Source organism: Branchiostoma belcheri, unplaced genomic scaffold (genome assembly GCF_001625305.1).
Source record: "Branchiostoma belcheri isolate BF01 breed outbred unplaced genomic scaffold, Haploidv18h27 scaffold41, whole genome shotgun sequence".
Taxonomy (NCBI): Eukaryota; Metazoa; Chordata; class Leptocardii; order Amphioxiformes; family Branchiostomatidae; genus Branchiostoma; species Branchiostoma belcheri.
Window position 1 is genome coordinate 1,582,868 of NW_017804032.1, and position 16,927 is coordinate 1,599,794.

The 16,927-nt window shown below is 42.6% G+C and overlaps 1 protein-coding gene across 1 annotated transcript; it reads right to left on the reverse strand.

Annotated features, from left to right (window-relative positions):
• Positions 1-161: 161 nt before the first annotated feature.
• On the reverse strand, positions 162-14,046 carry LOC109477724 (polycystic kidney disease protein 1-like 2). Its single transcript, XM_019779070.1, has 20 exons — positions 13,957-14,046; positions 13,386-13,610; positions 12,773-12,940; positions 12,203-12,363; positions 11,638-11,758; positions 11,288-11,424; positions 10,816-10,956; positions 10,109-10,448; positions 9,511-9,652; positions 9,042-9,298; positions 8,447-8,621; positions 7,850-7,981; positions 7,340-7,442; positions 5,860-5,871; positions 3,171-3,358; positions 2,396-2,642; positions 1,865-2,048; positions 1,314-1,440; positions 806-953; positions 162-363 (listed from the first exon to the last, which is right to left on the reverse strand). The coding sequence occupies exons 1-20, from the start codon at positions 14,044-14,046 to the stop codon at positions 228-230; spliced, it is 3,234 nt and encodes a 1,077-aa protein (XP_019634629.1). The 3' UTR covers positions 162-227.
• Positions 14,047-16,927: the final 2,881 nt, after the last annotated feature.

The following is a 16,927-nucleotide window of genomic DNA, read 5'->3' on the forward strand; positions in this document are numbered from 1 at the left end:
AAGAGTAGGTTGGCAGCACGTGGGTGTGGGAAGATTGACAAGCAGAAAGAAGGTCAGGCACAGGAAATGGGGTAAACTTGAGAGTAGGTTGACAGCAAGTTGGTAGGGGGAGGATTGACAGGCCAAAAGATCAGACACAAGAAATGAGGTGAGCTTGAAGGTCACAAAACCCCCAAATACTTATCAAAAAGGCTGAAATCTCTTCTTGTTTCAATTAGTTGTCATGTTTACGAATGGTCCACGTACACATATCCTTCATCAGACTTGCCCGTCGTAGGTCCAGGCTGGTGGTGAAAGCTGCTCACACTGACAGTTTCAGGGTCCCAGTGGGGCGTGTCAAAATCGTCATCTATGCTGAGACGCCTACAGAAAAGAGGGTAGAAGAGAAACCAACATCTGGTGTTATTTTTGGTGAAGGTGGTGTCATCACTTTTAAATTTAGACCCTTCTTCCATCAGTAAGTATAGCTCCACCATATATACATAGTACACTATCCTGATGTTAGACCAGTAAGCACAAGTCAATTGCCACACGGTATCATAATACAATTTCATGATTTTTTTTCATCATTAATTTTGCAAATTAGATACTGGTTTGCATGATATACATTTTATTATGTCGATCACCACTAAATTTATCTAACGAAACACACAAAAAAAGACAATTTGTCAATCCCGACAAGACATATTAACATTTCATTAACATGTGGACAGTATGGCTGTGAAATTCCTAGAATTCTTGCAAACTTGCAAAAATTACATGCTATACTATTAGGATCGCCCCTGAGGCGTCGCCAAAAAAGTACCTCCTCCAGGTGCTCCTTATGTACTCGTCCACGATGGACTCCGCCTGTCCGTCCAGCATGTCCCGTACGTACAGACGGGAGGCCCGCCGGTACAACATGTCCACACGGTCTATGATACACTCAGTCGTGTACTCAATATACACTGGGTCTGGGGGACAAAACATACCTCTAAGATACAACTCACCATTTTATACAGTATAGCTTGCAAGGATGATATACAAGTAGTACTTTCTAAATTACGTTAGTCATACATGTATCTAGCATACTGAATCAACGACTCAACCCTAAACGTTCCAAAGCACAAGAAATGATTGCTAAAAATCTTGATTAGAGATAATCTTTACGTGCAGTGGGTCGTAAAGGTACGTAAATACTTATTACCCTTGACAGCTGTTTACACAATGCGCCGTATAGTTTTTAAGTTGGCTTAAATGTTTGTTTTCGTGCTTTGTTGCATATTGCCAGAAACACTGCATCCACACATGTTCTTTACTCAGTATTAACGTACCATTGCTGTTCTCTTGGCCGTCTCCCGTCACCATACCAGCTACAGCCTTCAGGCTCTTCTTCACTCGGTTCGCCATGAAGTCTACTATTTCGTAGTCGTTAGGTTGTTTGGATATGTCACTGCGCACCTGAAGGTTAGAACAGTACGTCTCCATTTAAAATACACCCTATTTCCTGTACCATTACCTATTCCTATATCATGTTACCAAATAATATCGCCAAGACTATATTCCTACTGGCTTCGGGCCAGATTCCTTGACGCCCATAAATATTTCCTTGTTTGTCATCTTGTTGCCTGCCAATCTTCCACCTTCGTGATGTTAACCTACTCTGCCTGGGCAGGCATATAACCATACAAACCCAATACAATACTTTGTACTGGCAGAAGTAATGGTATTTAATTTCATAGTATTCTAAAAGCCAGACCTCCTTGTACAATGAGAATCTCTAGAATGCACTAAATATAAAATTGTACAAAGAATTTTCAATCAGACGGTACATTCCACCTGATCATGTAAAGCGGGTATTATGAATCAGTAGGAGGAACCCCACCTCCACAAAACTGTCGTTGATGATGGTGAAAGATATGTTGATGATGACGAGGAACACGGTCAGCATGAAGGTGATGAAGAAGACTGGTCCCAGGACCATGTGGATGTCCGTCAGTTCCTGGTGGTCAAATTTACCGATGGTCATGGAGAAGATGGTCTCTGCAGCGCTGATGATGTCGTTGTATCTGCGGATTGGGAACGAAAGCAAGTCTTACCTTGAAAGTCTACATGCGTTGGTAAATGTCGTTATGAGAAAGATTTGAAGCGTAATTTTCAACACAAAATATTAGAGTGATCAGTGGCGAGCACAGAAGCATAGGGTTGCTCATGCCTTGACGAAAACTGGAGCTTAACAGTAAAATTTGGGGATGTCTAATTTATTTGTTGTGCCTGTGTTGTAAAATATTTGATGAAATCTGTCTTGTTACGATAAAAGTCGGCTTGAAAATTCTACAAAATGTCGTACGACGGCCTACGACGAATTTGACCGAAATGTAACAGAAACCAGATTGCAATTCAGATCAGGACTAACTTCAGTGAGCCTTCCCCAAACACGATGAGCGCGAAGTGGACGAAGGCGAAGAAGACGAGCATGAACTGCACGGCGAAGGGAACCATCATGGCGCTGCTGTGGCGGACAGTCGCGGACAGCATGGAGATCTTCTTGTTGAAGCGGAGGATCTTCATGAACTTCAGCGTGGACAGGAACACCACGAGGGACAGGACGAAGCTGTAGGCGCCGTAGATCCTGGACACGCCCTGGAAGCTCACAAACTTATCTGTGAAGCAAAAAAAGCAAAACATCGGAGATTTCAGACCTGATGGAAGTGTATTGTTTTGTGCGTGTGTGTGTGTGTGTGTGTGTGTGTGTGTGTGTGTGTGTGTGTGTGTGTGTGTGAATTTATTGCTACGGCCGAGGATATTGTATGAGGTACTAGACTAATAACTATTTCCTGTTGACTCTCAGTCGGATTCCGTGACCTTCAGGTTCACTCAATTTTCTCTGGCCTCCTGCCATGTTGCCAATCAATATTCCCTCACAGCCACATGTACTAGTACTCTGTCCCGACACGAAACACACAAACTCACAATGCAGCCACTCAAAACAATACTTCCATACCCGGAAGTAGAACCTTGTACAACATATGTGATGGTGTGAAACATTGTCACTGAAAATTTTGTCACGTCAAAGGTATGATGAGCTGTGTTTACTTGTAGGCTGATGTTGTAACACCATCGTATGGTGGATAACTATCTCACTAAGTAACCTAAAGTGTAGCTACTCGTCTAGGCTATGTCAGCTTTACCTCCCTCTTCCTTTAGAGCAGATAGAGTTGAACTTGTGTAGACCGCCTTCACGATGTACAGAGTGATTCCAATCAGTGACGCGACGATAATGAAAAGTTCCAGCACGTTCCAGGGATCGCTGAAGTACGAACAGCGCTGCTGCTTCAACTTCTTGGTCTCCTGTAATGACATTGCGTATACGTACATTCTCCCTCAATATCACAGGATTCATGTTTATATCTTTGTGGTAACCTACATGGAACAATGCATTTTTTCACCATACATACTACAATGGAGCAAAGGCTCTGTGATACATCATGGAAGGCAGAACAAAATTAATAACTTCCTGGATGGCAGTATTGTTTTGGGTGGCGCTAATATATGCTATGTTTGTTTGTGTGGGTTCCGTAAAGTGAATAGGCGGAGACTTGGAACGAAAATAATGATTATCCTATAGCTAGTCATGATTCCTTTTCTGCCTTACTGCTTCAAATCAAAATTTGCGTCAATATGATATTAAGAAAACATAATACCTTAAAGATAGAGAAGGCCAGGTACCCGATGTATGAGCTATGTAATCGTATGCGATTTGCAGAGAATCGCACAGCGAGTTTCGTCGTCCTAGGGGACGAAAGTCGCAGGCTGCGAGTTTCTTCACCTGAGAGCGGGGGCGCGCAGACTACCCTGTTCGTGCGAATATCGTCGATCTTACGCTGGGCCGCGCACACGTACGGTAACCATATATGTGCGAAGCTTTCCAGACTTACCCGGGGCCGCGCACGGCTCTCTACCGGAACTTCGGCAGACATTTAACGACGTTCACTTGCATTCCATCAGCTGAACTAGATTTGTAAATATAGATCAGCTGTATAGTGTTCATGATCAGCTATGGATTAGAAAAAGATCGCAAATTGATACAGTTTAACTCAATGTTCTTCTTTCTCTGCAGGGTTTTACAGAAAATTCATTCGGTTTACAGAAACTAGGAACATGGAACTCAGAGAAAGCGCCAGCACTACATGCACCTGGATAATTCCAAATAAACTGCAAATATACTCAGTGATACTGTATCTAACTCAGTGATAGCTATGGAGAATGACATACTATCATTTATATAGGGAAATTAGCGGTTAAACCTCAAAATAAACCTTATCTGTAACTTCGATCTACGCATATCGTAAAAAAAACAAGATGGCGCCCATGTATACGTGACGCCAACAAATAGCCAGACAACACAACAAAAATGGGGCTAAGGTAGAATAGATTTTATTCATGTGCCCTGCGTTGGTATTCACATTTCTATTGTGTAAAAGAAATTAGAAAAAAACAGACGTTTTTGGACAATATGCTACCTGGCGTACAAATTCGCTGGAGTCGCGGCTTACTCGCTCCTCATAATTTGCGTTTCACAAACAACAAAGAAAATCAACATTTACACAATGTTAAAGACATGAACTTGAAGCAGTGTGTGGAAAATATTCATACATGGCATCACTGGTCTTACGTTGTTAATCAACGCAGGGAAATTACATGTACACCGTTCCAATTTATTTGTTCAGATTGATCGTAAAATTTAGAAGGATAATTTATATGACCTTAAAGTCTATCCAAATTCATATGTTGAAGAATTTAGCTTTCTTTTGATAATTTGTTGGTGGTTTACAATTTGTAGAAATCTAAAAGACGCCGAGCCTGTTTGGGTTGACGCACGCATCCAAGGGGTCATTGTCCTCTGAAGGAACGCCCCAGAATGCATCACGTTTCCTGCCAAACTCACTCCTGCGGCGTGTTGGAGCCATCTCATAGAATATGTATATTGCAGAAGAATACTATGATATAATAACCTATATATTCATTATTATTTTTACAACTACCCCGACTTTACTCATTATATGTATGATACAGAGCTACAAGAAAGTTTCCAAATTGAATAGATTATTGTCTTGGCGTGTGCGCTCCCGCGGGTCGTAATTGACAAAGACTTTGGGACTAATTGTTGGGGCCAGGTTAGACCACTTAGTCCTGAGAAGGACTGTATTGTTGTTGTTTTTCCCTTAAATTTGTGTGTGATCGGTGCGACTGTGGGAGCGGACGTAAAGTGTTGTGTACTAAGCAGGATGGTACCCAGACTACGTTTCGCATTTCGACAAATTAATGACGGTAGAAAACTTCGAAAGAGCACGTCTGAACACAACAAAGGTAAGAATAAAGCTGATACGAATCAAGCCAGACCAAATAATTTGCAACAGGTAAGCGATCAATGATCGGCTAGTAGAAGTCACCGTATTTCACCATTTCTATGATCATATTGTTGGTCGTCATTTTCTCATCCACACCTTATGAAATAGTCCTGTTGTTTTCTTAGGACACCTGGTGGACAACGCCAAGTACTTTATTGTTAGGCAAATGTGTTTTATTGTTTGGTGAGGTTGAATGAAATTCCACGCGTGGGGTATATAGTGCTTTCCCACCGAACAGGTTGCTTGCTCGCATTATGTTGGTGAGCAGACAGCTATGATGAAAAGGCTTTACCAAGCAGTGGACCACTGTTTAAAATCATGCATAGTAGGCAATATCAAATTATTTTCTAGCGGAAACATAATGAACGAAGACTTCACCGCGCAATCAATGTTTTCTTTGTCGGTTCATACGCCGACATGTTACAATTCCGATTGGCTATACGCTTATTCTACGAATAAGACAGCCTACAAACAATTCGTTCTCTGGTTTTTGGTAGACTACTACTTAAACAAATAATGTAGGAAATATTTATTCTCTGTAGCTAGATGCAATACCAACCTTTTCCACGGCGCTGTGTGCCTGATGATCTCACCCGGTATGTGCCGCTCTGCTGCGATCACTTACCTTTGGATGTTATCCTGCCTACTGAGCTACAAACTTACCGGAAGTGAATAATTTGGTGGCGAAAACTGCTGTATTGACCTTGGATTCTACCTGAAAAATACTAGACACAGATTACCAGAAGGATATGTCTATAAAGCTTTTGTTTATTTCTATTCCCTTGCGATCCAACGAAAATGCTGGACATGTTGTGCGTACGCAAAGGGTTCCTTTGAATTTTTCGGCCCCCTGAGCTGGGCCTGGCCTGCGCGTCCTCCCCAGATCGGGGACATTGAACAAGGAGGATATCAGGAGTGCAGGTGAACACAACATCGGTAAATGTCTGCCCGGCTCCGTTGGTAGGTAAAAAGCCGTGCGCGGCCCCGGTAGCACTAATAAGGGTTACCTAAGTATGTGTGCGCGGCCCAGCGTAAGATCGACGATATTCGCACGAATAGGGTAGTCTGCGCGCCCCCGCTCTCAGGTGAAGAAACTCGCAGCCTGCGACTTTCGTCCCCTAGGAGGACGAAACTCGCTGTGCGATTCTCTGCAAATCGCATACGATTACATACCTGGATGTATACCAGCTCGAACACTATCGCCATTATACCAAAAGGTCCTACGTAGTTGAAGAGCCGCAAAATGTCGATGTCGTGATATCCTATCATGGCGGCACCCATGGCGCCAAACTCGAGCAGGAACTTCGCAGACCCGAACAGGTTACTGTTGGCGTTGTACGTGGTGAATTCGACCAAAATGGCGCGTGTTAGTCGGTCTACCCAGCCGTTTCTTTGGAGATAGTCACAGACTCGCCTGGATTCGAGGTTAGATATGCCCAAAACAGCCTCGTACCCTCCTCCACTGGAAGAACAGAATGATACAAAAAAGATAGACAATGAAAAATTGTGACGGCCTCTATTTAGATATGTAGCTTGGCATTATTTTGTGGGGGGAAAAGGGGGCACCTAGTTTAGTCAATCGACACTTAAGCTAATATCAAAACTGAACACGATCCATCAATCCATATGTATTCACAGATTCCTATAGATATGATATATATTGTCAGATTCGCCCCTGAGGCATGGCCAAAACAGATCTTTATTGCGCACGTGTAGAAAATTGCAGAAATTCTTGCAGACCAATTCCATACTATACTATACTATTAGACTCGCCCCTGTAGCGTCGCCAAAATGTCCGATAACTACTAGTATGAGCATGGTGCGTGAACAATTGAATCATTGATATGCACCAAAAAGCTTGCTTACAAAGAGTCATGGGTTCCATTCAAAATATGACCCAAAATCTACACAGTCTATACATGAAGGTAAATTCGAAATGTGACAAGGACAACACACTTCTGCAAGCTCCCACGTACCTGTATCTGTACAACCTTCCTAAGTAGGAGAAGGACCCGAGTTCACTCGCTGTTTGGTATCGCCAGTAGTTCCCCTCTAAATGTTCCATGAGAAATGTCACCAAAAGGAAGATATATATTGTCTTTATTCTATTTCTAAACCATACACACACCTTTATCGAAATATCAAATTGTTAGCTAGTATATAGTGTCGATTGTGACTTTTATGCTGACATATGTGAGCAATTGTCAATTTGTAAATAGTTGCAGTCAGGATGTATGCCGTACGATCGCAAACTGTGACCACTCTTGGGGTAGGATTGCACGCGTCCTGCAAATTAAGCTGTTGACTTTTTTTCATGGCAAATGCTACCTTACATCCTTGTCGGCTCTACGACATCAAAATCGTTCGGCGGTCTACGATGAATGTGGCCGCACTGTAACCATGCAATTGTCTTAGATCCTGATACGTAAAGTGAAGTAAGGAAAATATGAAAAGTACACCTGTGAGGTAAGAGGCATTAGGGTGATACTTCCAGCCGGGTAAGAACGTTCTCTGTTCCTCGTTATTCTGCTGATACTCGGCATTGCAACCTTCAGCGATTCCCAACATGGCCTCCACAACCTTGCAGGAGTCTGGAACACGGAAACAGAAGAAAACAGAAATTTAGCTGTGCTCTAAAGATCTGGTTTCATATTCACGATCATGGATAAAAAACATCGCCTAGCAATCCGTACTAGCTATAGCACTGAAATCAGCTGCTGACAATTTGAAAGAAGCTTCATTCCCCCGGAGCAAAAATGTATCTGGTTCGTAGAAGGTAAAGTTGGGCGTGGGCTTCAATAGAATGTTTGGGATTAAGCAATCGTATGTGCTAAAATACTGAGGTACCAAATGACTTACTACTCGGTGTATAACTACCGCTAGGTGTAGGATAAGAGGACAAGGGCAACGGCCCTTACCAAGGAAACAGCAAAAGCCTGAAACCACATACTGGGTAGGGCCGATTTTTGATGTCTTCTTTTTTGAATGAAGAGAGAGTTGTAACAACTAACAATGTTGGCTTCATTTGAACAAACTAACAACGTTAATGGACGCACTTGGTGGAACTCGTAGCTGTCTCAGCCTGGCAGGTCCCACACGGAAGGACAGCTTGTCGGACAAAAACTTCTGTTCCCGTATGGTGGTAGGTTTGTCGTTGTACCATGACCCGGTGTAGATGCCCGGGATAAGAGTGTTGTTCGCCCATGTCCAGAAATCATCGGGGGTTCGAACCTAAAAAAAGCACAATCGTTAAAACATATACTTGGCGTTGTCATCTATGTAGTATTTTCTATACGCTGTGACTCTTATTTTGGCGACTGAGCTGTGGGTTTATCCTATCCTCGGTTGTATGAGGGGCGGGGGGTGATTTTGACAGCTGATTGACAGGAATGTCACGCCTGAAGGTGACGCAGTACCCGCAATGGGGGAATTCAGGAAGTGGCGTAATACACGATTACACTACACCATACAATGATCTCCACAGTTCCAATACTGTCACGAAAACCTAAAACACTTCGCGGGAGTCTGTGAAATCCAAGATTATTCCTGGAAGTGAGAAATCTCTGGTTTGCTGTTTCAAATAGTTTCCGTACTTACGTTGATGATTCAAAACGTAGCTAAAGATCATAAAAAATGCAAGGAGACACATACCTGTTCCAAAGAAAGCTCGACGTTCACGAAAGTGTCTTGAAACGTCTTCATGACATAGTAGGCGTTTGGATCCCTGTTATTGTAGGCGATGAACATCAGCACCAGGACCAACAGGAAATATCGGGCGATTTCCCGAAGCAGGTCGGACATCTTCGCTTCTGTGGCGAGGAGTTCTCTTGCTCTCGCTAATTTCTCCGGATCAGGCTCGTTAACCTTTTCTTCCTCATATTCTGTGTTAAACAAACAAAAAACCATTCCTTATAAAACTTGGACTAGTCGAGGGTGGAGATTTATTCGCACTTGATTGACAGGGTATTGACTAAGTATGCCCTGGTATAAGAATGTGGTCACAAGAAATGTATGAAACATAAATCATGTCGTAATATATAGTGGTGTTTCATCATATAATCGTATGATTGCATTGTGTCCCTAAAGATTTAATGTACGAACAAAAGAGATTATGACGAACCGTTATCGCTGTCATCGGGTGGAATCTCATAGATCCATTCATCATCCTGATCTAAAGTCTTTGCCTTGGCGTCACTAGAGTCGATGCTGTCATCACCTGGCTTCTTAAGCACACAGGACAGAACGGCGGCGATTGCCAGCACCTAGAGGATAAAGGACACAAATCAAAATAAATATATTGAATAGATGAATGAGAATTAATAAATGAAGATAAATAAAAAGCAAATAAACATCTATAGGTCTGCGAGGAAAGTAAATAGTGAACGTAACCTTTCCGTCTCGAAAAATTGAAGGAATGTGATACGATAACATTCATTGAATTACAGGGTGCTTTTTGTAACCAGTTGCACAGTCCATTGGAAGGCACAACTTTCATTTCAGCACCACGGACATGAACAGAATTTCTTTTGCAGTTACTTATAATTAGTTGGTTTTAAACGCTGCATATTCTGAATTCAAACTTACATGGTGGAAGAACAAATGTTGACGGTTGGAATGGTTGCCTTAACATCAGATACCCAAAGCAACCAGTACCAATCTTACCTAGCATTAATCGGCATTGGTAAATACTCTCTTTTATGCAGTCAGAATGTGTGTACCTTGATTGGATCCACCACTAAGAGAGACAGTGAAAACGACAAGAACATCGAGGTCAGCCAGTCGACGGACTTCTTGGGTCCCCACTCCAGACTGTACAGTACGCTGAAGAACGCTGACGTGAAGGTGACCAGGAAGGCGACGCACCACGCCACGTACACCATCCAGGGAGGGAACAGGAACGGTTTCTTAGCAGGAGCTTCTTCGGCATGGTCGCTCGTTGCAGATTCGATGTCTATGTTGCTAACACTGCCATGGCCATCGAGCGTTGGTGCACTGCTGTTCTTCCCCTTACTGGAGTCTAGTTCGTCATAGAGGGCCGATTCTTTCGGACGGATTTTCCTGATATATAAAAATATACGCATAAAGAACCGCCACAGAAATTGCACCAAATTTAGTAAAGTATCTTTTTGTTCTAGCTTGCCCTCATAACATAGTAATTCAGCTGCACTGAGGAGCAGTAATGAGAAAACAACCAGTCAAAGATGCCACGTCCAGCAGAGTAGATTGAATTTCTTTTATAAGGAAAATTGAAAAAAAAATGTGACAAGGATCAAACTAAAGGAATCCATTTATTTTGTACATAAAACATTTAAAAGGTCTTTTCCGTAACAAGACAGCTAATTTTGCAGGACATATGCACAACTATCCCAATAATGTCCTCAGTTTGCGATCTTGCTTTTGCAACAATCGTACGACGGACACTTACCTGAAGAGTGTGACGAGCCCGATGTTAACCGGGAAGATGACGAGGGTGCTCATGATACTGACGTACAGCTGGTGCCAGGTGAAGGTCAGTGACCCGATAGTGATGGCGTGGACAGTCTTCACATTCTTCTCTGTCTCGTACCTGCATGTAAATTAGACGGAAACTGACTGTCCATCATGATTAGTACTTCAACCAATGAGAATATGGTAATCAATTGTTCGGCCAATGAAAGAGTGGCTAAATGTCCGTCAGATTTGAATTTGAATTTTTTTGTCTTTTGCGTTTCTGCCTTTAGAATTAAAGAAGTTGTGGGGCTATAAAATTGGAAGGCAGTATATTATGGGTTCAAATTCAGATCGAACAGCGCCCACTCACTTTGGAACCCAAACATACAAACCTAGCAACAAACTTACCACCACCCAAAGCAATACTTCCGTCTTGAAACAATTCTACTTTACATAACAGTACTGACCACATGGCGTTTGACACCATGGTGCAGAAGAGGAGAGACAGGCAGCACGTGACACGCTGAACCCGGGTGAAGTTACTTCTGGTCGGACGGGAGAACACAGAGAACCACAGGTGGCCGTCACTGAAGTCCTTCTTCACCTGCCATATATAGATACAAAGATTGGCAATGAAAACAACAAATCTTAGATTTTAGTCTTCCGAGAAGTATTTTGGGTTTTCGTGACCTCCAGTCTTTGAGGTTTGTCTAGCATGTATGATAGTACATGATGAGTTATCTATATGCATAAGCATAAGCTGGCAGGCTGGATGATGATGATAACATGGAAAAAGCAGGACTAAATTCGTACTTACGGTAGAGAGGAACAGTTGGTCAAACTGCACCATTTCTTTCTCCGTTGCGACAGGCAGAGTCCGTTTGATCTGGCCGTCTCCCAGGTTCACAGCCAGCCAGTCATCGCAGATGAAGTAGGACCTGCAGCAGTGAGGACATTGTCCACTATGCGTATATATCATTCAGTACTCCATACTTTATTCGAGTTTTTTTCTCCCTTAGTATAATGATGGCGTTTGGCGTTTAGGACCCACGATATTAATATGAAATGCAGGAAATCGGAGGTTTCCGACATTCGGGAAGTATTTGGGGTTTTGGTGGCCTTCCAGTTTGCAGACCCCGTTTGTATGATGTAATCTAATCAGGTGTTACACATATTCCTTCCTAGCACGTGTTGAATCACTCCCAGGCGTGACACTCTATCAATCAAATGTCAAAATCATCTCCCACCCGCCATGCAGAAGCAACTCTAGAAGACAGACCGGCACGCGGGAACCAAGCCACCCAAAATAAATACTTCCATTGAAGCGAGTATACGATTCATCTTCAATGTGACGCGCATACAAGCTTAAAGTCTACCGGTACCTTTCATTTGTTTGCAGATCTCGCACTTGTACTCTGTTGAGGTACCAGGACCCGTCCATGCCCTGCTCCCCGTTGTCGTGCCAGATCTGCAGGGACGTCAGGCCGCCTAGATCCCTCATCTCACTCATCAGGAACTGGTTCACACTGCCACGGCTGAACTCCTGGGACAAAAATCCAAGCGGATTAAGAGATAATCTCCGACACTGTATGAAAGGAGAGATTTAATAATGACGATAAATGCCAAGTAAGTCTGGTAAAAAATGTTTTCGGTGGTAAACTGCGCCAGTATACATGTAGATGCTCTGTGTGTATTAATCATTATTGACAAATTCCACCTTTTGTCTTCCAATACCTGCCCGGAGATGCATACTGTAACGAGGATCAGGAGCAAACACTAAACGCTTTCAAACAAAGATTGGCTTAATCACATTTGGTAAGACTACTAGAGCAAATTCCTTAATAAGCTTTATGCTGTCATGTTGTGCACAATGTAAATCAACAGAACATTGATTTAGGAGGTAGGAAAACGTTGTGAAACGTCACCATTACAATTCATCACATATGCTTTACCTTTCCTTTGCCAGCCAGACGTCGGGTCCGACTTTTGCCGTTATCTCCGTGCAGAATGAAGAAGACGTTTGACTTCGTGCCGGCACCCTTCCTCAGCCCTGTATACACCGTCACTTCGTAGTGATAGGAGTCAATCAGCCGATTATCTGACAGAGCAGTGACACTCCACTGGCGATGGAAAATTGGGCATAAAGAAGGTTAGTACAGCGTCAACAATAAATTGCACCAATAAAGGTCATCCCCGAGAGCTTGTAGCCATTACCTATTCACAAAACTACAATTCTTCATCACTATGAAAATGAGTCTAATAATAAGAGCCCAGGATTGTCACTATAAAAAGAAGTAATCATATCGTCCCAAACTATGATAACAGACAGTTCTCATTCTAACAATAGTTGGCCCATCTTAGCACATACGTATGCATAAATCAACAGGATTAAGATGTTCCCAATTCTCCTGACTTAGAGTGTTGGTCACCAAGTTTCTAGGGCCCTGACCAGTGGAAGGGCCGCTAATAGGGTGATGTAGTCAGGCTAGTATGTTTCAAGTAGCATATATATTGCAGGAATCGAATGTATTCGGCTTTCATTGTGACTAAATACAGATTCTTTACCTTCACAACGTCCTTTAGATCAGCCCTCCTGGCCAGGATTGCCATACCCAGATAGATCACCACCAGTACCACGATGGTGCACAGAACGTACGGGTTCTCCCCGATGTTTTTACTGAAGACCGTCCGGAAGTCAATCATGTTTGTTGGAGTAAACAACTCCGCGCCGAAGGACGTCAGGTGGGTACAGAGGCATATAGTCGCCTGGGATGTGGAGTACTCAGAAACCTGTTGTAGCAATGGAAATGCAGTATAATCAGTAGTTTGACAAGTAAGAGTATTATGGGTATTTGCCTCATTGTTCTCTCAGATTGTTTTTTTAAGCAACACAAATCGAACAAAAAAATCGAGATTCTGTCTGTCAATCTTCCCCTTCCCACATGCTGTGAATCTACCGTACACGTGTCCGGACATGCAGACAAACGCACACACAGAGCTCAATCACCCAAAACAATACTTCCGTTCCTGAAAACAGCACAAGCAGTTACTTTTCTCGTATTACTTGTCTAGTTGATGAATATTTGATTCATTATCGCTATGATATAAAAAGATTTTAATGAAAGAAAATGGTCACCTTGCAGCCATCTCCCTTCCATTTGTCCTCTGGTTCATCCCAATAGCGGCAGCCGAAGAAAAGGATCTGCAGAGAGTAGTTGGACGACATTGGTCCGTTGGGAACATCGCTGCCTGGATCTGGAAGGTATATCTTAGATATTAAAAGCAATTAACAAATTAAAATGGCTATAGCTACAAATGTACTTCAAATCATTGTCATTGTTATGGCACAAAGAACAAGAAATTGGAGATTTCAGACTATTTTAGACTTCCGAGATGTATTGTAGGGTCCCTCATCCAAACCTTGGATTCCTGAAGTTTCTAATGTCGACTACTTATACTGTACGTCCAGCGGCCAGAGCAAGTTCCTGTGCCTGACCTTTTGATCACCTGTAATTCTAGACGTCAATCCACGCAGACACGCAAACTCAGCTAACCAAAACAATACTTCCGCACCCGGAAGTAATCGCAAAAGTAATTTGCCCAATTTCTATCTAAATTTGGACCGAACAAAATCATCAAAGATGTTAGATACGTACGATTGTAGCATGAATACAGTAATAACTAAAACTACTTAATAGTAACTTACCGGTCCCCTGTAGAGCAAGATACCAGGTGGCATTCCGTGTGATCATGTCCTGCGGTACGGTGATGCTGTGGCGCAGCTCCTCCAGCTCCTCAGGTGAGAACTTACCGTTCTCATCTCTCACCTGGTGCGGGATGACTGCACTGACGTTGTAATCATCAGAGGACGGATAGTCTCCTTCTTTCAAATAAGCTAATGTTTGAACAGCTGGAATAGGAGGTGAACGAGAGATTTTAGACTTGTGGGAAGTATTTTCGGTTTTCGAGACTGGTTTACAGACCTCCGGGAAGAGTTTTAGGTTTCAGTGAATGTATTCTAACTGTGGAGGGGGTTGATTGATGTGATTTAATCGGGTATTGCACCAATTCCTCAATTCCTCTCTATTTCACCCACTAGTGCTCACTTCCACACTCCCGGCGTGTGTTGGGGCACCTGTAGGCTTGACCAATCATCTGTCAAAATCACCTCCTACCCACTATGCAATTAGCACAGAGAAAGCGAAAAATCCAGAGTCACCAGGAAAAGTACTTACAATAACGTGTATGGAATGTATGAAAGCTTTTTCATTAACATAAGTTTGTATAATTTTTTCAATTATGTATACTAGCGGATCTGTATGAAATTGTCACCGTATGTTGGTTGTAACTATACGTCTGCATGTGATTACCTGGTTTCGTATGTCGGATAACAACATGTATTTCGTATCCAACGTTTATGGTGTCGATACGATGGTAGGTATAGTCAGTCAGCACTTCTGTGTAGTAGTCATAGAGCTCCTCCGGAGTTGACGTGGTTGGTACATACGTCACTGCAACCGGTACCTGAGGTATGCAAATGTCCATAAATAATCATGCATTAGTGCATGCTACTAGTGCAAGACTATAATTCGTTTCATGGTATACTTCATACGTCTCCTGGCGGGAGGATGTGGCAATGCAGACTGACGGCGCAGTAACATTCGTCGTAGGTCGTCGTGCGATTTTGATGTGTTGAGATACCTAAGCAGCCTATGCCTAAACCAACGGCTGACAGTCATCCTTTTCGGTAACAAGGTCTCTGAATGTTGTAAGAAACATGTACGACTGACCCAAGACTGCTTTCAATTTGCAATCGTACAACGATCTTACGATTAATGTTAACCTCTGTCAATATGGTCCACACTTTCATGAATGTATTTCCGACTTTTCAAAGGTTTAAGAAAGAGTTGCGTACAATCATACAGGTATATCTTCACCTTAAGTGGGTTGGCCTCCATTCGTATTTCTATCGGCTCTGCTATTCCATTCACTTCGATGTCAGCATTATCCGGTCCTTGTAACGACAATGACATCACCGGGGTGTTGATGTTGTCAGCGCTTTGGTCCCAAATGAACGGATTATTGGGGGATGAAACCACCTGGAAGGATATGATATATTAATGTATAGTAATTAAGCAACCCGTCAATAAGATACAACATATTTTATATAACTTAATTATATAAAGGTAAAATACATTTGAGCACTAAACCGATTCAATTCACTTAAAGAGTTAGTTCTATATCTACCAGGCTTGATTTGAATGACAAGATTCAATCAAGTTATTACTTGTACTCCAAGGAAACTGTCATAGAAAAAAAGAGAAACAAACAAAATGATACTATACCTCAATATTAACGGCATCAGGAGTTCCATGTAGACCAGCTACAATCGCACCTGGCATCTTGAAAAACCCCTCGCGAGTGTCCACCGTTTTGTTTGCCAACAAGCTCGGTTCGGACTTCTCGAGAATCATGGATAATTTGGGTGAGTTGATGACCACCGGGGGTGATCCGGGGGTTTTCGTCTTCAAAACGAAAGTAGAAACGGCCTTGGCAGCTTTGAACGTTTTCGTTGAAACCTGTTTTGCCTGTAATCAGGAAAGCTTTTGAAAAGACTTGTAAAACTGGTGTGAAAGAAATATGCTTATCAATCAGCCAACGACCATCCAAAAATCATAGCATGTCCAGAACACGAGATATCAAAATCGGAAGTAACATGGAAACCCAAAGTCTATTTCTATCACAACCAACCAACATGCCACTTATCATTAAGGTCCATACATAACTTTTTAAGTTATGCTGTCAACAAAGAGAGAAACTTCGGAAACAAACCCACTTCCCTGAAGACATGGCCTTCTTGGCGAAGGTAGTTATTGTGTAACGTCAAGTGATCTACTTACCGCATCAGTAGCCCTCTGCTCTTGCTGTTTTGCTTCATCTTTTGCTCTTTGTTTGTCAGCCTTGACTTGGTCCAGTTGATCTGGAGTCATTTCTAAGATGTCCTTCTCCTGTATGAAGTCTTGGCTTGCCGTTGCCGTCACTGCTTTCGTTTTTTCCACGGTCGTATCGGTTGCCTCGATGATATTACTGAGACTTTGTACCATTTC